General features: G+C 39.3%; 1 protein-coding gene across 1 annotated transcript in view; it reads right to left on the bottom strand.

The window, feature by feature from the left end:
• Positions 1-384: 384 nt before the first annotated feature.
• The window catches only part of EPSTI1 (epithelial stromal interaction 1), a 49,503-nt gene continuing 27,142 nt past the window's right edge, over positions 385-22,745 (bottom strand). The window contains exons 7-11 of the mRNA XM_069850001.1: positions 16,710-16,803; positions 13,525-13,608; positions 10,436-10,509; positions 8,245-8,350; positions 385-991 (exon numbers count right to left, since the gene is read on the bottom strand). Coding sequence (XP_069706102.1) covers positions 8,245-8,350; positions 10,436-10,509; positions 13,525-13,608; positions 16,710-16,803 — 358 coding nt within the window. The 3' untranslated portion in view covers positions 385-991. The remainder of the gene's footprint in view (positions 992-8,244; positions 8,351-10,435; positions 10,510-13,524; positions 13,609-16,709; positions 16,804-22,745) is intronic.

The raw sequence follows: 22,745 nt of genomic DNA on the forward strand, positions 1-22,745 counted from the left end.
AGTTTCTTATTGCAAGGGTGACAGAAAAATATTGTGGCATGCTTGCACATTGAAAAAATGCTCAGGAAACCTTTAATTTTGCCTAAGATGTACTTGTACTTTTTCCTGTTTGTATGGTTTATCTGACATGTACTGTGGACCCTTCTTTTCCATTAGAAATACCGTGGTCGTGCATCTGACTTTCGGAAAGTGTTAAAATGCTGTCTGCAGAAACAGGGAGATATAACTACATTCCATTAGACTACAGAGACAAAAAGAAGCAAGAAGATAAAGCTAACCTTGCAGCAGTTTTCCCCACTCATGTAACAGAAGTTACCAAGGTAAAAAGGCAAGGTGAAAAACTAGTATATCATATCACAAAAGACATAGGAGAGAATAAATAAATTTCAGTGGTATTTCAAGTTTTATTTCTTTCATGTGTTGCATTTTTCTAAGAACATATTTAAAAGATCCAGTCTACAATAAACATCTGGTTTTTTGTCTGCTGTTGAATACAATAGCAAAACAATTCCACAAATACCTTGTGAAAAAACAAAACAAACATCACAAATCAAATCATCAAGACTTCTCCTTCCCATTGCGAAAGAAAACCCTCTACGTGCTCCTTTAGTTTAAGTCTCTGAGACATTTTTGCCTGGGTATAGAAGAACAAGTAAACACAGATATTACTGCAGCTTCTGCAGCCACTAATATCTTCATTTTCTGAGATCCAAAAGACTGGAATAATTACACACTACAAGAGGCAAAACAATTTATGAAAAAAAAGAAACATTCTCTTATTAAAAATTAAATAAGACTTTCATAATCAGCTGCTTCAAATATGCATGAATAATGACAGTTAGAAACCAGTCTCTGCAGATTGCTCATGAAGTGGGTGTGAAGATGAAGTCAGGGTAAGAAAAAAAATCACAATGATAAAAGAGTACTGCCTTGGAGCTTTTACAAGGTCATTTGGCCAAGGCCGGATAAAAGTTAATGTTTCTCCACTACCCTGTAACAAGAAGGAGAAAACAGAATTAAAAATTATCTTTTGCAGCAAAACCAAAAATCAAAGTCAACTTCTTGAGGATTAAGTCCACTGGAAAATAAAGTCTCCCTTTTCTTCCAACAGGTTTTTGCTTTTAACTATGTAAAGAATTCATGACGTCTTTTCTAACTTCTTATAAATTTAATTCACAAAATGTGCTAATTATCTGCAGACTCTTTGAACATTATAGTAATATAGTAAGCTGAACTGTCTTTTTCCAAACCACAATAATATAAGGCTTAAAAAGAGTATACCCATCCATAACTCTTGTACAGTTCATATGTAAATATATTATTTGTATTGTAGATACTATGAAAAATAACAAATAATCTAATGCATTGAACTTGTTCATCTGCCCACAATTTACAAAACCTAATACTACCGTGGGCTGCAAAAGATCGTCATTTCTTCCCCTGTGGGGAACTGCCTTTATCTACTCATTGTCATTTCTTTAGTGAATTCAAGTTCATTTTTAATAACAATTTTACTCCTAAAACTGAAAAGATGACTCATGGGAGGCCAACAATATTGTTTAGATACCATCTTCAGAATACAACCCTACTGCAAAAATACTAAACTAACTGTTGGTGCAAAAAATGAGGAAGAAAGGCACATAAGAATATCTATATTTGTGGGAGAAGGGTTGAAATTTAAGAGCTTTTTTGAGTTTGATTTTTTGAAATTCCACTTTATAACACCCTAGTCTTTCACTTAAGACCGCTGAAACTTTGTAGAGTCGTCTCCTGTATCTCCAGCCACATTGCTCAGCTGCCCATGTTTATACAGAGAACATGGCCATATGGAGGTTTTAATACTAAATATCACTGCACCTTGAGTAGATGACTTCCATGACATCAATGCTTCCTCTGACTTGAAATACATGTTCTGTAGTTCTTTATGCAAGAACATGTTTTGGAACAGGTATGTACCAAAGCATAGCCCCAAAAATAGAGTTGGAAAGCATTTATAAATATTGCCTCTCACATGAGCTAAAAGAACACCAGCATCAGTACTAAAAAGAACAAACAAATTCATTATTCTTGCCTTTATCTGCCTTTATTCTAAATAGTTTGACTCCTGGATAAAACAAAAAAAAAAAATCATAGCTCACTACAATGTTCAATGTACAGTACAATCACATATTTGTGTGAGGAATTACAGTTACCCAGATGTGCAGAACATTCTCAATTACATGGTGCCTTTTCCTGTCTTTTGAAATACCACTTAAAACAACAAGTAAAGCCTTCTGCAAGATTCCATGTCTAGTGATAAATATTTCTTCAATTTGAACTCAATATGAATAGCAGGTGCATCAACTCAGAAGATAAACATATCTTGGTTTTGCTTGAAAGAAATCAATCTAGAAGTGTTCCAAATATCTTCAGATGCCTCAATTTTTTTTTGATCTCACACAATTTGAAAGAGTGAAAAGTTTCTTCTGCCGCTCCCCAGACTCTCAATATTCTCTTTTAGGATGAGATTTTCAAAGGAAAGAATGATTGAGCTCAAAGTCAAGCCAGGCAGAACACATCTGCATATGCCGTTTGACTTCTTTGTCCGGGGTAAGCTCAGCTACAACATGGCTGCACCTACTCATCTGACATCCTTATATTGATGCTGATACTTCTGCTGAATAACTTATTTATCAGTCTGCTAGGAAAGACTAGAACATTGCCCTCAAAAAAAAAAAAATCAACTCCCCTAAACCCAACCAACAACAAATTTTAGGAAAAAAAATACATATTTTTTCCAATTCAGATTATACATAGACTAACCAGGTTATAGCTATATTAGCAAACCACATTGTTTGTTAAAAAAAATGTAACCATTGGGGATCACACTCTGGAACCTTCTTACATAAATCTTCTACTCATAATATTCCCATGCTAAATCAAAGGTTTTTCTTTGTCATGGGAAACCTGAGTTTTCAGTGCAACTGTACCAATCTAAAAGCTCATTAAAGTCTGCATTAAAGACTAATTGTTTATGGAAAACTGAGGCATCATGCTGGCCTTGTAACTTCAGGGAACTCCGAGCCATGGTTTACAACAGTAAACTTTGTCCCATTCTCCCTCTCAAACTTGTAGCAGAAGGATAAATCAAATTCTGGCTGATATTCCAAAGAAACGTTCCCATGGATCGTGCTACAGAAACTAAACGAAGTGCTAACCCACAAACCATGTTTATTTAAAATATTTTTATCCACAAATCATGTCTTCTCAAAACAGACTTAATCTAGCATCCATCAAGTCCTGTTTGGCATATGGAAAAGGAAGATAATGTGGTTTCCTGTCATGCTGCACCTGCGTATTTAGGGCAGTTGCTTACCGCAAGTATCTAGAATTATGTATCCACTGAAAGAGCACAGTCAGCATCTGAGAGAGCATTTCTCTTTCTTGCACATGACACCGAGGGAGATGTGAAACAGGAAGGTGCAATATATCACACTGTCTTCTATATTCTACTAAGACTCAAAGAGTTTCAATAAGACAACTAGTATTTCAGAAAAGAGCAGACATAAATATCATCTACTCACCATGTGACCTCTTCCCATTAGCAGAATAGACAAAAAGGTCCTTGACAATGCTCCATTTCCACACAAAAAAATAAACAAGGGCTTTGTTACAGGCTTGCCGTGCATTAGCACTTGGCCTCCACAAATCCTATCATACTTGAACACAGGAAAATCTCATAAGGGAGTGAATATAAAAATGTACTACTGTTTCAAAGTTATTCCTTTGTAAAAACAGAAGTGTTTTAATATTCAAATAAAATTGATTATTTGTGTTATTACAATAAACAGATACTGTTTTAGTCATAGGTCACAGCTGAGTAAGGATTATAGAATCATAGAATAGTCTGGGTTGGAAGGGACCCTAAAGATCATCCAGTTCCAAGCCCCCTGCCATGGGCAGGGACACCTCCCACCAGACCAGGCTGCCCAAGGCCCCATCCAACCCAGCCTTGAACAAGTCCAGGGACAGGGCAGCCACAACTTCCCTTGCAACCTGTGCCATTGTCTCACCACCCACATCATGAAGATTTTCTTCCTAGTGACTAATCTATATCTTCCCCCTTCCAATTTAAAGCCATTCCTCCTCACCTTATCACCACATGCCTTTATAAAAGTCCCTCCCCAGCTTTCTCACCAGTCCCATTCAGGTACTGGAAGCTGCTCTAAGCTCTCCCTGAAGTCACGATACTCCAGGTGGGACCTCACAAGAGTGGAGTAGAGGGGTTAGAGTCACCTCCCTCAACCTTCTGGGCACGCATCTTTTGATGCAGCCTAGAATACACTTGCTTTTCTGGCCTGAAAGTGTGCATTGCCAGTTGATGTCAAGCTTCTCATCAATCAGTACCCTCAAGTCCTTCAATACAGGCTGGTCTCAATCATGTCATGTCAACCCCAGCCTGTATTGAAGCCACGGATCAACCCAACCCAGGCGTAGGACCTTGCACTTTGCCTTGTTGAACATCATGAGGTTCTCACAGGCCCACTTCTCCAGCTTGCGCAGGTCCCTCTGGATGACATCTCATCCTTCTGGTGTGACAACTGCATCACTCACCTTGATGTTATCTGCAAACATGCTGAGGGTGCACTTGATCTCACATATCGATGATGAAGATACTAAACAGCACTGGTCCCTGTACGGACCCTAGAGGGATACCACTTGTCATGGATCTCCATCTGGACATCAAGCTGTTGGCCACTACTCTCTGAATGAGACCATCCTACCAATTCCTTATCCACTGAACAGTCCACCCATCAAATCCATATCTCCAGTTTAGAGAGAAGGATGTTGTGGAAGACTGTCAAAGGCTTTACAGAAGTCCAGATAGATTACATCCATTTCTTTTCCTGTGTCCACCAATCTGATTACCCCATCACAGAAAGCCAGTAGGTTAGTCAGGCAGGACTTGCCCTTGGTGAAGCCATGCTGACTGCCACTAATCACGCACCCCCATTTCCTCCCACCCCCCATCCTCCATGTGCCTTAGCATAGCTTCTTGGAGGATCTGTTCCATGAAGCTTCCCAGGCACAGATATGAGGCTAACAGGTCGGTAGTTCCCAGGCACAGAAGGATTAAGTCTTATTGAATAAACTTTGATTTCAAAATGACAACTGTTATTTTTTTATCCTCCTATCCTAAAAGGTTTATCCTTATGTTAGAGACAATAGCAGCGCAAAGTGCATCAAAATTTTCTTGACAGCATAAATCAAGATGCAACGTTCTCTGGAGGGTGAAATAGCTCACAAAGGGAAGTGGAAATTAGTAAATTTGTCTTTCCATTAAAAAAGGAAATCGCACAACCACCCTGAGAGCACCCTGGCATTTATAAACAAAACTGGAAAAATAAATTACTTTCATGAAGATACTTCTTGAAATAACAGCTTATAAATATTCCTAATAAAGCACAAGATGTCTGGAGGACAGATGAATTGATGAAAACTGGTTTCCTATTGATTAGGGGACAATTGGGCAATGCAACTGTTTTTTTCCTCTCTGCACAGACACACACAATAAATTTGCCTTTCTCTCCTCCTCTCCATGACCCCTGGGATATCTATGTCCCTTTTTGCCTCTCCTAGCCTCCAGGAAAGCTGGGCAGAGCTGCAGCTCCTGTGGAGGGCTGCAGCAGGGAAATGCACAGAGTGCCCAGGTCCTTCCCACTGCCCCTCAGAGTGGGGCACTGTCCTGGGGTCTCTCCTCTGCTCAGCCATTGCTTTTCATGAAATGCATAGAAACATAATTATCTTTGAGACTGACACTCCCTTTCAAATCTGAAAGGTTGAAAATGTTTTTACACACAGACAGTGTGATCATACAAACTTTTTTTCCTTAGGAAACCAGGCTAATAGAAATAATATAAATACAGCCGGTAAATCGATAACATGGTGCGATGATCAGTTTCTGTGAATGTGAAGGTGTTGTGACTGCAAAAAGTTTAAACAGGAAAAAAAGAAGTGATTAAGAGAACAAAAAATGCCCCTGCAGTGCTACTGCACAGATAGAGCAGGCTCAAAAACTACCTGCAGGTCTTAACTTTGGGAACTTTTCTAAATTCTTTTAAAAAATCTTAGCATACAGTTTGACCTGCTTAGGTTAGCTCCCTCATAATGTAAAATACCACTCTGCAGACTACACGATTTCTAAGTCCCACCTGAAGTTCAGCTCTTTTCTTAAAACCCCAAGGGAAGGAAGAAGAATCTCGGTGTAATCAAAGACACTGAGGTTACAGCCTCCAGCCTATCTTTTGAAAGAGGTTTTTCTTTCTTGCTCATGTTAACAATACTAATTTTTAATTCCTTTCCATTATGACATATTCTTTCATAGTTCATTCTTTGTCTGCTTTGTTTAGTCTTCTAATCTCATATCACACCATAAAGGAAAAATGGATAATCTAGCATTATCTAACAGAAGCCAGGGAGCCATTAAGTAGACATCAGAGTAGGAAATCTATCACTTCTACACACCAGGTTTTATTGCAATTGTGTTGATGCATTCTTTGACGATATATACATTTTTTAAAAAGCATAGATTGGCTGCATACATCACAGAGCCTTCTGTTAAAACTGTGACTGGGCTGAGTGCACTTGTTTGGTGGTACAGACACTTGCCCTGAGGAAGAGGACATACAGCATCTGGGTAAAAGCAAAACCCTCCTCCCTCTTCAGACAACAGCGAGGTTTTCCATACTGACAGCAGGTGCTTTGATGGAGATGCTCCAGTTTAGATAATAGGGATCTTGTGTGTCACACATTCCTTTTTGAGTTTTCAAAATGGGATAGAGGAGACAAAGTGAAATTAAAATAATAATTTCTGTCCTTGATGCCTTTGTTAACCAAGCCCCATATAGCAGACATTACCTTTTGCCTCTTACGAGGTATCAGTTGGCTCTATCCTACCTGAAGTCTCTAATTCTGCTATCTGTAGACATGCTGTCCTTCAAGAGATGGTTCAGGCCTGCCATACAGAGTGCTCTCTTACTCACACTCTTTTACTAGCCTGGACATCCGTAGTTTGGCTTCCAACGGCTCCTGGATTTCCCGGCACATGATACAAGCCCTACCAATAAAGCCCCTAATCAACTTGTTCTCCAAGCAGCTGCCCATAGCCCTTATGGGAGGTTGAGCTGGCAGATCCTGCCTCCTCTCAGCAAGACCAAGAGAACTACTATGCAAAAAAGCAGCCTTAGCTGGAGCTTCCAGAGCCCTCTGCCAAGGCCCAGGTCTTGCCCAAAACTTGTAGTGATTAAGTCAATCTTCTTTCCAGTTCCAGTGTCTGGAAAACTCCAGCAGCAAGAATATCTGCTCCTTTATCATGCCTTGACTTTGTAGGTGCTTGAACCCAGGTCTTCCTGGCTTTCATCTACCAAGATACACATCCGTGCCAGACAGTTCAACTAATCAAATACAAGTTTTCGGGTTATCAACCAAACATCTTTCTCTATACTGGCATATTCTCTAAATTCCCTCAGACTCTCATCCCTTGTCTGCTCAGTCTTTGTAAATCTTCCATTTTTGCACTATAGTCCTCTCAGTAACGGAATTCCAACATAATGGAAATTTCCGTGATGGGAATACTACATAATATAATTTTTTTTAACACTGAAGAGTGCAGTTCTAAATAACAGTCACATTAATGCCTCCTTAGGGCAGCTGGAAAGGTTTAATGGATGTTTAACAGGCTACAGTCAAGATATCTTTTCTTCAAAGAAAATACTGCAAGAAAATAGTGCAAATACTACATATTTTAAATTGGAAGCAGTTGGGTCTTCTTTGTCATAACTTGACGTGGGAAAAAAAAATGAACAGCTGCGCTTTTCATGAGATTTCCCCCCCTCCACTTTCAATATACTTAAATATATCCAGCATTTCCAAACATCTTTCATTTAAAGACTTTCAACAAATCCCGTACAATTTCACTACCTTTGTTGTGAACTTAAGGAAGCACCTGGCATTTGGTTCCTTGCAGTACCTTGCATGCAAAGCAACCAAGTTCTGCTACAACAGCAGCTGCTCCTCCCTCCTCCCATTTGGACAGCTGATATACTTAAGATAGGATTTCTTCTTAAAAGCTCTTGTAGGCAGTCAGATAGAATCGTAAATTCTGTTAGGCAGGCTAAATGCTCACAGAGACACAATAGTATCTGGAGAAAAGGTCAACTTTTAAACAATCACATTGCTTTCACATTCTGTACCCAAAAAGCTTACTCAGGTGTCATTACTGAGGTAATCCAGACTCCCAGAAGATCCAGGGTAGTAGATGCTATTAGGCTGTGTTTTGTTCTGGAGTCGGTCCAGGAAAGCATTATTTACCCTTAAAATACAACAACAAAAAATAGAATAATGATTGGAGGTAGGTGAGGAGTTCACAAACTTTTGAATTTTATTGTTCTGAGAGTGGCTTTCCCTATTCTTAGTTCAATATCCATCTTCCTGTAATACATTTTTCAAGCCTGTGCCAAATAACCATGGACTGGCATGAGAGAGGGTGGATTTCATTTTCACTTAACTAGGTGCATCCTTATCCTATGATCAGTCTGTTGTGATTTAAAGGCTGCTATGAGAAATGCACCAATATTCTCCAAAGAAAGACAACCTGCATACTACCACCCACTTTAAAAGGGAGGTTAGCTCTTTCAACAATTCACTTAAGGTAGTCTTTCAGTCTTCAGTATGCAACAAGAGTTTCTAGAAGCACTGATTTCCTTAATGTCAGTGAAAAAAAAACCCCAACACTCAAGCTTGTTACTAACAGACACAACTTGTGTAGCTGAGAACTTTCTCTACCATGCAGCTCTGGAAACTATAGCATTTTTTGTACTGCCCTATCAATCTGGAAAGCATGCATACAGACAAATATATTTTCCCTCAATCTGTTTTAAATATTTTCAAAGCTTCTGAAAACTTGTTTCTCTTTTCCCCCTGTTAATGCTTAGGATTGACACACATGCTTAGACATGACTGTTGTCTTAATGTTTTATAGTGCTATTGATAAGAACGATGTAAAATGCAAGATACTGTATTATTTCTATCTAGGGACATGAGATGGACTGAATCGAAAATCCTTCATTAACTTCTATGGGTAATTATCTCAATATCTTTGCTAGACAGAAAAAAAAAAAGAAATGAAAGCAATATGGACAATGGTTGCCTACAGAAGTAATTTTTTTACTATTTCCCTAACGATATAAAAAAGGAAGAAATTGTTGTTTTGAGCCTGAGAGTTGTTTCTTTTTACCAGCAGAAAGCAAAGCTGAGAATGAAGTTGTGCTTTAGGATAATGGAAAGTCAGTTAAGAGACAGAAATGCCAGACTAGAACTGTTGAGCACAGAGAGGGCACAGCAGTGGGGCACAGAATGGGGTACAAAGCAATGCACCTGCAAAAGGCCTTGCTGCATTACAGCTGTGATCCGTGTTGATATCAAATCTCACAATTAGCTCTGCCCGTTAACCTCAGTGACAGTCAACCACAAATTGTGGCATGGACAAAGTAGCGGAAAGGAAAGGAAAGGAAAGGAAAGGAAAGGAAAGGAAAGGAAAGGAAAGGAAAGGAAAGGAAAGGAAAGGAAAGGAAAGGAAAGGAAAGGAAAGGAAAGGAAAGGAAAGGAAAGGAAAGGAAAGGAAGGAAGGAAGGAAGGAAGGAAGAAAGGAAGAAAGGAAGAAAGGAAGAAAGAAGAAAGAAAGAAAGAAAGAAATAAAGAAAGAAAGAAAGAAAGAAAGAAAGAAAGAAAGAAAGAAAGAAAGAAAGAAAGAAAGGAAGGAAGGAAGGAAGGAAGGAAGGAAGGAAGGAAGAAAGGAAGAAAGGAAGAAAGAAAGAAGGAAAGAAGGAAAGAAGGAAAGAAGGAAAGAAAGAAGGAAAGAAGGAAGGAAGGAAGGAAAGAAGGAAGGAAAGAAGGAAGGAAAGAAGGAAAGAAAGAAGGAAAGAAAGAAAAGGAAAGAAAGAAAGAAGGAAAGAAAGAAAGAAGGAAAGAAAGAAAGGAAGGAAGGAAGGAAGGAAGGAAGGAAGGAAGGAAGGAAGAAAGGAAGGAAGGAAGGAAGGAAGGAAGGAAGGAAGGAAGGAAGGAAGGAAGGAAGGAAGGAAGGAAGGAAGGAAGGAAGGAAGAAAATGATTCCCAGCTGAAACTATTGTACTAGTAGTTGCCCCTGAGACTACAAACAGTTTCTGCCCTATGTGGTATCCCACGCAGATAGGATAAATAAAGCAAAAAAGATAGTCAGTGTCATATTGCATTACAGTGAGCATATTAGCATAGCATGTTAGCAATTTATTTGAAGGCAAAGTTAAATCAGAGGCAAGGCCAGGGATACTCATTGCCATAGCCTTCTAAAGCAAGAATGTCTGCAATTTTGAGACCCTTTCCAGGCAGGAATTAAATTACAATTGTTTTTGTATTATACCTCCTCTGTTCATCTTGAAGTGCTCTTGTCCTGGCTTCCTCTTCCTGCTTTTGTTTAATTTCCATTAATCCATCCTGGGAATAATAAAAGCAAAAAAAAAACCCCAAAAAAACAACCACAAACCAAAAAACAACAAACTTACTTTTAATTACCATACCTATGTTTCAAACCCAATTATTTCCATATGTTGTTAAGTTCAGCTATAGCCACATGCCATTCCCAGAACTTCTCTCAACAGCATTTTATTTATGTGACAGAACTGTGTTAAAAACTAAGTTCATTTTTCTGTTCACCATTGCACTGGATGAGTTTTGTTTGTGTCCTAAAAAGTAGGAAGTTAAAGGATTCAGACATTTACAATCCTACATTTAAAGGGTGATGCCAAACACCAGTCTGCTTCCCCTTGCCCCAATACATGGGTTTAAATTTCCCTGTGGTTCCAAGGGGAACAAAAGCCAAAGTCTTCTAGCAGAAGCAGATACGGCTGTCGCAATAGGGTAGGAAGAAGACATGACCTTCACCTCCTGGAGTGTGAGAAGAAGACTAGAAGGGGGGCTATGTGGGCATAGTGTGTCACCTCCAGCTCCCTGGGTCTCCCCCAAGGGTGAGGGAAGGGCAAACAGTGTCTGTTGGTGCGGTGAAAGCGTGTGCAAGCTCCCAGCATTGCAGCAGCCTATCATCCTTATGTTATGTAATACTGAGGTATGTAAACAGTGTCAAAGGGAATTCTTGTCAGGGGAGAGTTTGCTTATGCTGGGACTGAGAAGGAAACACAGCTTGTATGACTCTGCTCTGCATGTGTGCTTGTTTGTCTGGTTCTTGCTCCCTGCAATGCACCCAAGAACTGAAAATGCAGATTTTTCTGCAAAGAACATTTGGTTTGCAGGCAAAAGGGAAGGGACAAGAACAGACCCATCTTTCATGTTTTCCATAGCAACTGAACAGCAGTAGGAATAGGAACTAAAATGATGTGGTTAGATAAAAGCTTCAGTAACTGAATGGAATCACAAAAGTGTTTTTTTTTAAAAAATCAATTTCAATGGAACATTAAATAAAAACTATGCAATAAATGTATGAAGAAAATCAATAACTGCGAATGTGTTGTGTATCAATATTTGTCTAGCTCTAAAAGAAGAAACAGGATTAAGAAATAAAAAAGCCAACCTTAATTTTCACTGTTTTAAATAACTATTCAACCTGAAAATTAAAACCCAGTATCTGACTTTCCAATATGCTGAGTCCTTTCTTGGAGTAATGTTCCAAAATATATTGCATGTATATGATGTGGTGTTCAAAGCCTACTGAAAATTTCTAAATCAAGCAATACATACTAAAACCTCTTCTGAAAAGAAAAAAGGAACTGACAATTCCTATATGTTTTATAGCTACACTGTACTACAGGTACGCATAAGACAGAGTTCACAATTATTTTAATAAATATCAGTTTGAAGTAGAAACAAGCCAACATATATCTGAGGGACAATTATTGGAGCCTTTAAAATACATATTATTTACACTAGGTTTATAAGTAGTGCATTACTCTGTGCAATAGATAGCAACAACTGCAAAGGCAAGGAGCACTTGGAACCACATACCAAGAAAGAGCAGCCTTAGAAACAGCTAACGCCTTCTCGGCAAACAGTGGAAATCTACAAAGAGTCTAAAGCTCTACATGAGTCCCTTAAACCAAATTCATAAAGCAGGGGCATGCTAATTCACATCTGTAGTTATTTTCTCTGTGGAGGAATAAATGTAAAGAATACAACAGCTACAGACCTTACCCCTGTCAGTACTAGCTTTCAAAGGTTTTTCCTCTGTATAGGGATGTACCTAGTGGGAAAGCAACTAAGAGCCTCCTTTGCCCCACCTTTTTGTTTCTGGTGTCCTGGTTGCTAGAATACTATGAAATGAGGACACATGTCCTCAACACTTAAAGAAAAATATCAGTGAGGGAGGCAGTCACCTGTCCAGCTCTTGCAGAAATTCACTGCATGGAATTTGTTGCACTAAGTTTCTGCTACTGGGGAAATAGTTCAACATTAATTTGTATATTAGCAACAGCAGATGTAGAACAAGAGGCTGAGTATTTGCTAGTATGTTTTTGAATGATTTGCAGTCAATGCTGCTCTCCCCATACTTGCACAGTCAGACCTGGAGCCAAGACAGACAACGTAGTACAGTGCTATCACCCTGTGTAGATGAACTTTACATGGGTACGGTACCCAAATCCATACTAGAGAGACAACAGCTGTTCAGAAGCATTTCAGAAGATGGAGTTCAAATTGGCAGTTACAGCATGCCTACATTTCACAGAATCACAGAATGGTTGGTGTTGGAAGGGATCTTTGGAGATCGTCCAGTCCAACCCCCTGCTAAAGCAGATTCACGTACAGCAGGTTGCACAGGAACAGGTTTTGAATATCTCCTGAGAAGGAGACTCCACAATCCCTCTGGGCAGCCTGTTCCAGTGCTCTCTCACCTTCTCAGTAAAGAATATTTTCCTCACATTCAGGTGGAACTTCCTGCGTTCCAGTTTGTGCCTGTTGCCCCTTGTCCGGTCACTTAGATATTTTAGACAATTTTAAACAATTCAAACATCTTCATCTAGGTGGTTAGTAAGGGAACAGAGAAGCATATAGACCTAATAGCAAATGCGAGTGCTTTCATGTTCCTGTTTGGGAAGGCAGGGCACCACAGTCCCCAATTCCCTAGAAAGAGACTATTCAGAGTCTGCGATCATCATGAATATCTCACAAAGATTACTTCTGCCTGAAAGAGTAGAAATTGGTTTCCTTAGCCTATGAAATCAGGTACCATGGTCAAAAAGCGCTCTGCACAATTGTTCAAGTGGAGAGGCGAGCAGGAGTTAGTCATCCAGGTGCAAATAGCCTTGAACCCAGAAGATGATTGTTCTGTCCCTTTCTAAATTTTACAGCTTGCCTCATGTCCCTCACAATATTTGAAAACAGTGACTACATCACTTTCGCTGAAGAGAAGCTCTGTGTGTAGGCTACAAGTAATCAATGCATTTAATTGGTTTCACAGCATGTAAAAATGATACAATATGCAAGCTGTTAATGTATAATTACCTTCCTCCATTGTTCTTGCTTCATCTCCTCTAATCTTCCGTTTTCATCCTCTTGAGGAGCTTGTTTATAAGCATGGCTCCTAGTCTAGTGTTCAGCAGAGAATATAACCATATTGGTGTGGGGAGAGGAGGGACCAAAATCCCAAACCTTATTCCCAAATCTTTATACAGATAATTAACAAAACAGGAACAGCTGAATGATTCCAGTTACTTAAAAAATATCTTAAAAAATATACTTAAAAAAATCTCAGGACTAAAATTTAAACAAGAAGTGGTCTAAAGCCTCTCAATGGTTTGATTTGGCTGAATGACCATCTGTGCATCACAACAAGGCAGCCAGTGTCACAGTGGCAAGCATAAAGATACCCTGAGCAGTCAGAAAACACAGTCAGGAAATGAGATGGGGTATTCTGGAGTATTAAAAATATTACCAAGATAACAAAGCAGAGGGGATGTGTGGTAATAGGGGGGAACCCTGGGTTATTTCCATAGGAGTATTGGAAAGGCATTTGCAGAGGTAGGGCAGCAGAAGCTGAGCGATTGAGTCTGCTATATTATTTGTGGGACAGTCGAGAGAACTGAAAATCTGAACTACATATCATGAATAAAATATTCAGCTTTGTCGGTTTTCATTCCAGTAACTAGTCCTGTTCTTTCACAAGTTGCAGTTCTTAGCAAAGAGCCAGCCTGCCGTTACTTATAGGATTCTAAGGATCTTATACTCAGGAACTTAAACTGTAAAGTCTTTGAGCCAGGACAGAGCATAGCACATTAAATAATGAGCCGGTATAATTTAATACAAGAAGTGGGCAGGTTTGACTACAGTGAGGAATTTCTTGCAGGTCTACACAATGTTCTCGAAACTTGATATATGCATGCAGAATGACACCATTAAAACGACAGGCACATAATTTGCTAAAAAGACTGAACAGAGAAAGCAATTATTAATAGCTCAATTTTCAGTTGGGAGGAGTTGTTACATGTGTCCAAGGAGACCCATTTTGGGTCCAATATTATTCATTACTCTCCGTAATGGCTTGGAGAATTGTGTGGAGTGTATGTTAATCAAGTTGGAAGACAATAAAAATCTACACAGGATTGGTAACACTTCAAAAGACAGGATTAAAATTAATTATGAACTTGATTAGATAAGCAGGCAAAAAAATTCACCAATGACAGACTCTCTCCAAAGAAGTCAAATTTGTTCATGAACATCAAGTAATATTTGACACTGATGTTTGAGCTAAGTGTGATAAATTAATATTACTATCAGAGAATTGATGTGAGGGAAAAATTTCAATCAACATTACATTGTCCCAAATGTTTTTAAGAACATGAATTTTAAGATTTAAAAAATCACATATGTATATGCCTCCCTTTAAACATGCATATCAGGCACTTCCCAAGCTTATCACACTTCACCATTTCAAATACATTGTTCTTGAATCTTTTAATTACTCCAGACAAAGGACAGGTCCCAGATAATATCAAAATTAGAGTTCAAGTTTTCCCACTGGTTTAGCCTTTTGTTATTATGCCAAGTTTATTTGGATAACAACTCATTGGTTGTGTGCTTCAGATTCCTTCCACAGAGGACAGAGGCTGTGCTTATAGACTATATCTCATCCAAGCTGGCTGGGAAGACATTTTGCTAACTGCATTGCTACATTATAAGCTGTAGAAATGCTGCCACACAAAAGACATGTATAACATAAACTGATATTAATAAAAACAGTATGGATAAACTATGTATTTTATCCATTTGGATACAGGGGAAGCAAAAGACGAATGCAATTTTGCATAACTTATTAAGAAATCACTCTGAAACTGGAATGAGAAAAGCACACATAGGCAGGCGAAGTAGATGGTGAAGCCTGCAAGTAGGATCTGTATGTCTGAAAGAACTCAGTGTTCTTTCAGGCATCTGTGCACTTCTACATGGATATGAAGACACCACACTAAAATGCTGAGATCCAAGTCAGTCCTGCAGACATGAGCTTACTTGTGTTTGCAGTGCAGTGTTCACACCATATGAAAGGCTGCAGAGATGGGTCTTCCCTACCAAAGAACAAGCTCCCCACTATTTGAAGCATTGAACTCTTCAAGAGGAAGGTAGAAGTGGTTTCAAGACATTTTCTTCCCCCTCTCTTCGTCCTTCATCTTACTTGTCTGCCCAGGACTACAAAAGACAGTCTGAAAGCCACTGTCCTGCAATTGACCTTCTGTCAAACAATACTGGGCAGAAGTTGGCTCCTTAAAGTTATAAATCAGCCCTCACACACTAAGATTTCTTTATGGTTTTCAGAGACAAAAAATGATCCGAGGAATCAAAGGGGAAGGGAACCTACATTCACTATCACCTTCCTTTTTCATCAGAGATACTAGAGGCAACTCAGAGCTATCATGTATTCTGCTTGCAGCAATTTTTATAATAGAAGGGTCTTGCACATTTTCAAGGCTTCCAAAGGAATATGGAAATATGTTACAATAGCTTGTAACAACAATTTCTGTCCATTTGTCTGCCTGCTTTCTGTCTTCCCTCAATTACAAGCCTCTATAAAAGAGAAATACTTCTGTCTCAGGGTTGATATTCCTCACTGCAAAGTTTTACATCAGTAGGAAAGCTTGCTTTAGACACAAAGACACTAATCATATATGAAAAAGCTTTTTTGAGGAAATTAGAATAATGAAACTTAAGCAATGCTTTCTCCGTTTCCTAATTGCATTGTCACTTACCAGGCTCATTCAAACTGCAATGAAGTCCGCAAGCAATCTATGGAATCACTTTTAGGATGCAGTGAGAAATAAGCTTCTCCTCTGACTAAATTTTCAATGCAGTAAGGCACTGATCACTGACATGAACTAGCTGAGATGATTTCTTAAAAACTTGCCACCACCTGGTGGGTACAGAGCACATTTAAGATTCTAATCTGACCTTAGAATATAAATCTGGTTCTCATTTATCAGAGAGATATCTGTAAGCAACAAAGGCAGTCCCCTTCTATGTAGGAAGGATGCCAGTGTATAAGAGACAACGTAGGCAATTTCATTCACCAAGAAAGACTTCTTGGTACTTGCTGAGTTATGTCTAGGCAATTAGATTCATTTAGAATATTCTAACATTCCACTATTGACAGGATCTGGAAGGCTGACAGAAAATATTGCACATGCCATGGCTTTGCTTACCCATGCCGTAGATTCTTGGCCATGATTAGCAATCTGACAGGAGTCACTCTTTGTAAAACCCAAGTCCAATCTGTTCAATAATTCATTGGTTTTGCTATGAAGAAATCCAATCCAAAAAGAATTGTTAGTGCTTCCATAAAACTAAATACGGCTTCTTATTCCAAGCTTGGAATCTAGCCTGGACATTTTACCATGTGACTACTGGAAAACATTACAGGTGGAACAAAACGTTATGGAGACAGAATGAAATGGAACAGAGTATACAGAACTTATATTGTGGATAAGACATTTTCTAGGAGGAATTTTTAAGAAAATAATTCTTGCCATCTGCATATTTGAAGTTCTGCAGTGGCTATGCTTTCTTTCCTCATTGTAAAGTTCTTAAAACACAGACTTGCATACCATTGGACTTCATCAGGATGCACATGCTTCACTGAAATACTGCAAATCCTTCTATCAGATCCATAGATTTCAGATAAGTATTGCAAAAGATTATTTTAAGGAATTTTGATTCACGGTTCATGCAATGAACCCTTACAACAGATTACTTAATCAAGCGGCAAGACTTTGAAGCATTTTGCAACATTGAAAAAAATGCTTGTCTTTATACAAAGCAGAATTGTACAATATTGTCATTTCTTATTATAGCAAGGACAATTTTATTTTTCCAGTTGCATCCCTTAATAAACCAGATTTTCAAAGTAGCATCATTCTGCTCACAGTTTCAATCAAGTGCAGTTAAATAAAGTCACAAGCAACAACATGAAAAATGTTAAGAAATAAGAGTTTTAGTGCCACAGCCAGAAACCTGTTTCCTAACCCACAGATGCAGGCACATCTATTCAAGTCTTTGCTTACTCAAAGGAATAGAGTTAGAGGAAAGAGGCAATTTTCTTTCAATATATAGTTTTGAAAAACATGAAAGTATTGAAGTGAGAGCAGAAAGAGTGCTTCAAGAGGCATTCGACACAAAGATTTACTCTGCTAACAGGGCAACCAGCTAGCTCTGTAAGGGAGAAGATGCCACTACCAAAGACAGCTACTTAACCTTGCAGAAAAAGCCTTGGCTGCCAAAAAGTGATGATGACTAACTGCCGAAACAGACTACCAAGTGTGTTTTTATCTTTCACTCCATGATCTGAAACAGCGAGGAGATGCATTTTTGGAAAAGGTACTGCTGGTTAGTGGGTATATTGAGGAGAAGTGGGGGAAAAGAACAAGAATGCAGAAGTTCTATGCTGCTCTACACAATACGAAACCATGTTACCACTGCAGGTATAAATGTACTTGCTCAAGATGTAGCAAACGATGATTTTAGCATTTCACCATCTCCACATCGCTCCTTTTCCTCCATTACCTGAGTAGTTAACATGGACCTCAGCCAACACAGAATACAGAATACAGAAAGAACCAAACGAAACCTAAGATACCCTGATCTACAAAGTGCCTGTATGTCAACGTTAAATAAATTAATAGTCATCTGATCCAAGCATTAAACACATACATTTTTTTTTCCATGAAAGATGAGTGGCTGAGTGGTGAGTTTGCACAGAATAATTTTGGGAACTTGAAGTTTTGAACTGCAGATTTTCTGTTTCTCTACCTATGTGAAAACTGCTCAAATAATTTCTTTCTACACCAGAAAGACTAAGAAGTCCTGCAAAAAATCTGGAATATATTTGAGAAGGTTAAAGCTCTACAAAGAAATATCTGGCAACTTGAGTTTATACTTGGATGACCTAATTCCTTACAGATGGCAAAATGACACGAGGCATGTGGAAGTTATCATTATTTGCATAAAAATGGGGTGGGGGGTTAAGTCATTGCATTTCCTGGATCAGCACACTGACAGATGAAAAGCTAACTCAGTTTCAGTATTAGAAAAGATGATTACAGGAGTAGAAGCAAATAATGTTTCTCAGCCAGACTGTGCACCGCCTTTGAATGCAGAAAATACCCTACTACACCAAATTAAGTAATACATTAATAAAGTGACCTCATCACAAGGAAGGGATTCAGGTTTCTGAACCTGTCTGGAAACAAACTCAGTCAAGTCAGTCGTATATGTTAATTTGTTGTGTATCACCTCTATGGAAATGCAGCAACTCATCTGGAGTTGCCACATTGTCAAAATACTCTCTGAATAGTATTTTTCATAATATTAAACATATAGTCATAACAATGCAGAACACAGCATAAGCCATGCTGCAAGGAAAGGGGGAAGTGTGAAAGATGACAGTTCAATTAATGCTCCAGAGAGGAAAGTATTACCTCCAGAAGGAAATCAGCACATCAAAGTGTCTATAGGTGTTTCGCATTCAGATAGCTGGAGCAACATCTCACTTGCTGAAACTTCAAGGGCTAATCAAAGATGCTAATATATCTTCCTCTAAATTAATTAATTTTAAGGAAAGAAGAACATGAGCTGAAGAAATAAATTTGAATACAGCAGCACCCTGATAGCCTTCAAGAACAGCTAGCTAAAAAAAATCCAAAATTTAGACAAACCAAGAAGATGGCACCCTCCTAACAGGCTGCTAACCTGAACTTTGACTACCCATAAGCATTAAGCTGAAGGGAAGAGAGCTGTTCAGAAGCACTGGTTAAGCTGGAGAGATCTTGTGAGGGTGTTTTGCCTTTCTTGGTAGCCCTGTTTCCCATTATACCATTGGGAACAAGCCTTTTGCTGTGCTAATTAAAATAGGCTACTCCTATACTGCAATATTTAATAACACCACACAATACTCTTAGCATGGGAACTCAGCCATCCATATCGTCGTAACAGTTTCTGGAATGCTTTTGACCTATTCCAAAACAGCTTCTGGCTGCTGTCTGGGAATGAATATCAACAGCATGTAATGCCCAAAAGGTACTTTGGATGCAACTGCCCCGTTTGGGGAGGTAAAAAAGTTTACTAGGAACAGAAGCACACAGTCTTGGGCCTGTTGGCCCCAAAAGTGACAGTGACTGACAATGTTTAATTCATTAGTGGGGATGCAGCCCTGGTGGAGTAAAGCAAAATACTCAATTTGGGAGCAGAAAAACTCTTCAAGAGCTGTCATAGGAAAATACTGATGCTGCTGCCATTGACGAATGCACTAGGAGGGGACTAGGGGAGTGCATGACTCTGAAAATCAGTCCACATTGCAGATGCTTTATTTGGGTCCTCAGATCTATAGCTTCTCATTTTGTAACTATTTTTCAGGCAGAGTCCTTTCTCAAAAGCTGTTATGTAAAAGAATACACTTCAAGCTTCATAAGTATGTGTAAAATGCAGAAACATGATTTTGCTAGGTATTCCACTGAGAACAGTGTAATTTAGGGATGGATAGCTGCCACTCTGCACTCAAAAGTTACTTGTAGATCTGGGAATCCATACACATTTCTCATTGTTTGGGACTAAATGTGTGTGCTGCTCACATTGCCACTGGGATGAGACAAGATGGTGGATATAAAACCTGGAGTGAGCCTAGGTTCCATTGGTCTAGGTAGAAGTTCTTACACTTTAATGGTGTCAACAGCCTTGACAGCTGAGAAGGAGAAAGCTCCACAGTTGACTTCAGCATGTGGAAGATCTGAAGACCGACAGCTCATCCCATCTCAAGACCTGAGGTGCAATATCCTGTGCAGTATAAGGTCTTTAACTTTGTGTGTGATTTGGTCTTAACTCCTGTCACATCTACAAGGCAAACATAACAGCCAGTCCTGAAAAGAATTCACCCTTAGGGATGTGAATAAGGGTATGGACCTAGGCCTCAGCAACTTCCTCCACCCAAGAGTTGCTAAGCTTTTCTTTTGAAACCGTATTCCTCTCAGAAAAAAAGATGTAAAGAAAATAATTTTTCTGCCTACACATAAAATTCTTGGTTTAAGTCTGTTTTACAGACTAAAACTAAAAATGCACCAGCAAGTGTTTCTGCCCTTCTATTCTTCTCTTGTGAGACCTCATCTGGAGTATTGTGTCCAGTTTGGAATCCTCAACAACGGGGAATGGCTTTAAATTTGAAGGGGAAGACTTAGATTAGATATAAGGAAAAAATTCTTCATGATGAGGGTGGTGAGGCACTGGCACAGGTTGCCCAGGGAAGCTGTGGATGCCCCCTCTGTGAAAGCATTCACAGCCAGGTTGGATGGGGCCTTGACCAGCCTCATCTAGTGGAAAGTGGCCCTGCCCATGACAGGGATGTTGGAATTAGATGATCTTTACAGTCCCTTCCCACCCAATCCATTCTATGATTATAGCCGTTTCAGAGAGGCAACAACATGAGTAGTCACTAAGATAATGGAAGTAGCATCTAATGCTGAATGATGTGGACACATCAGCTTCCAAATTAATTGCTAGTGAGCAATGATACCATGACATTTCACCATTTTCTTCCAGTTCAGCTGAAAAACTAAGAACCATATATATAATATCCACCTATGCAGATCTCCCAGAGATTATATTCTGACAAATGGAGAAGGAGAGTCCACAGGAAAGTATGGTTGGGATTTTCATTAATGAAAATAATTTGCTAACGTGGGAATGAAGCAGGCGGGCTGATAATATCATTTGTGAAAATGATCCCACCAAAGGTACAGATTTCAAACTGAAGCCATTAAGGAAGCTGTAAGTAGCCTGAGTGAGGGCACCTATGGCTTTTTCTGGTATACAGTTTTACATGCCTTCTCCCACATCCCTTCCTCTTCACAGAGATTTACCAGGGTAAGAATCACAGAATAACCAGGTTGGAAGAGACCCACCGGATCATCGAGTCCAACCGTTCCTATCAAACACTAAACCATATCCCTCAGCACCTCGTCCACCCGTGCCTTAAACACCTCCAGGGAAGGTGACTCAACCACCTCCCTGGGCAGCCCGTTCCAGTGCCCAATGACCCTTTCTGTAAAGAATTTTTTCCTAATGTCCAGCCTAAATCTCCCCTGGTGGAGCTTGAGGCCATTCCCTCTTGTCCTGTCCCCTGTCACTTGGGAGAAGAGGCCAGCATCCTCCCCTCCACAACCTCCTTTCAGGTAGGTTTACAAGACCTAAATAAGTTCAGAAGACAACAAGCAACAGCCAAGTTTCCCGTGGCTGGGGCATAACAAGGGGAAAGGTAGTAAAAACATACTCATTTGTCAGCAACAAACATGCTCTCAACTCTACATGGATTCTAGTTCTCCTGTGATTTAACTCTAACCCACACCCGCAGGACACAGTCCACTTTTTGGTAAGAAGAAAAAAATATCAGCCATGTGCAAAGTTGCCAGCATGAACTAGTGCCCATTTTTTTTCGTGTATCTGTGAGTTGGCTGTTTATCTTTTGCTGGAAGCTATAAGGTGAATAATTTCTATGTGAAATAATTAAGCCATTACTTTCCTGTATGGCGTTGATGGCTCTTCTGCAATGCCCTTTACTGGGAAGAAAGGCCGTCCTCTGGGTATTTAGTTCACCTGATTTCCAGCACAAATCCTGCCAGTAGCCACGTACCAAGCTTCATACAGTATTCACAGGATTCACCAGGAGTAATGCCCAAGCATACTAAGGAGGATTTGGATAAATCTAATGATAGTGATCAAAATTGTGCTATCTTTGGTTGGTAGGCTTTCTTGTCTGCAAGTTCTTGAGCATGTGTTTCTGTTCTTGAAGATAAGAACAAACAATGTGGCACTAGTTCATTTTAGGTGTAAGGTTTCAAGAAAGCATAAAAATAGCTTTTAAAAAAAAAGTAAAAGGCAACTTTCTCAGAATTATTTTCCTCACTTTCCACCCACACCCAAAACTAATCTTCCCTGTCAGCCCACTTGGTTTTTTTGTTTTCCTGACTGGGTGAAATAATATAGCTAGGGTCTTCTTTCCTCCCACAATACAATATTCTTGGAAGTTATTTTAGACATCAAGTTTCATTTATTATCTGAAGTAATAAGCATAAATCCAGTTTCAAGCAAAACACAGCTTTGCATAAGTCTGTTGCACAGATCTTCCATTCTGTGTGCTGCATCTGCGTGTGCAATCTGCTTCTATATTTTCAGCCAGCTTGCATGGGCAGATTAAT

This window comes from Phaenicophaeus curvirostris, chromosome 1 (assembly GCF_032191515.1).
Source record: "Phaenicophaeus curvirostris isolate KB17595 chromosome 1, BPBGC_Pcur_1.0, whole genome shotgun sequence".
NCBI classification, from domain to species: Eukaryota; Metazoa; Chordata; class Aves; order Cuculiformes; family Cuculidae; genus Phaenicophaeus; species Phaenicophaeus curvirostris.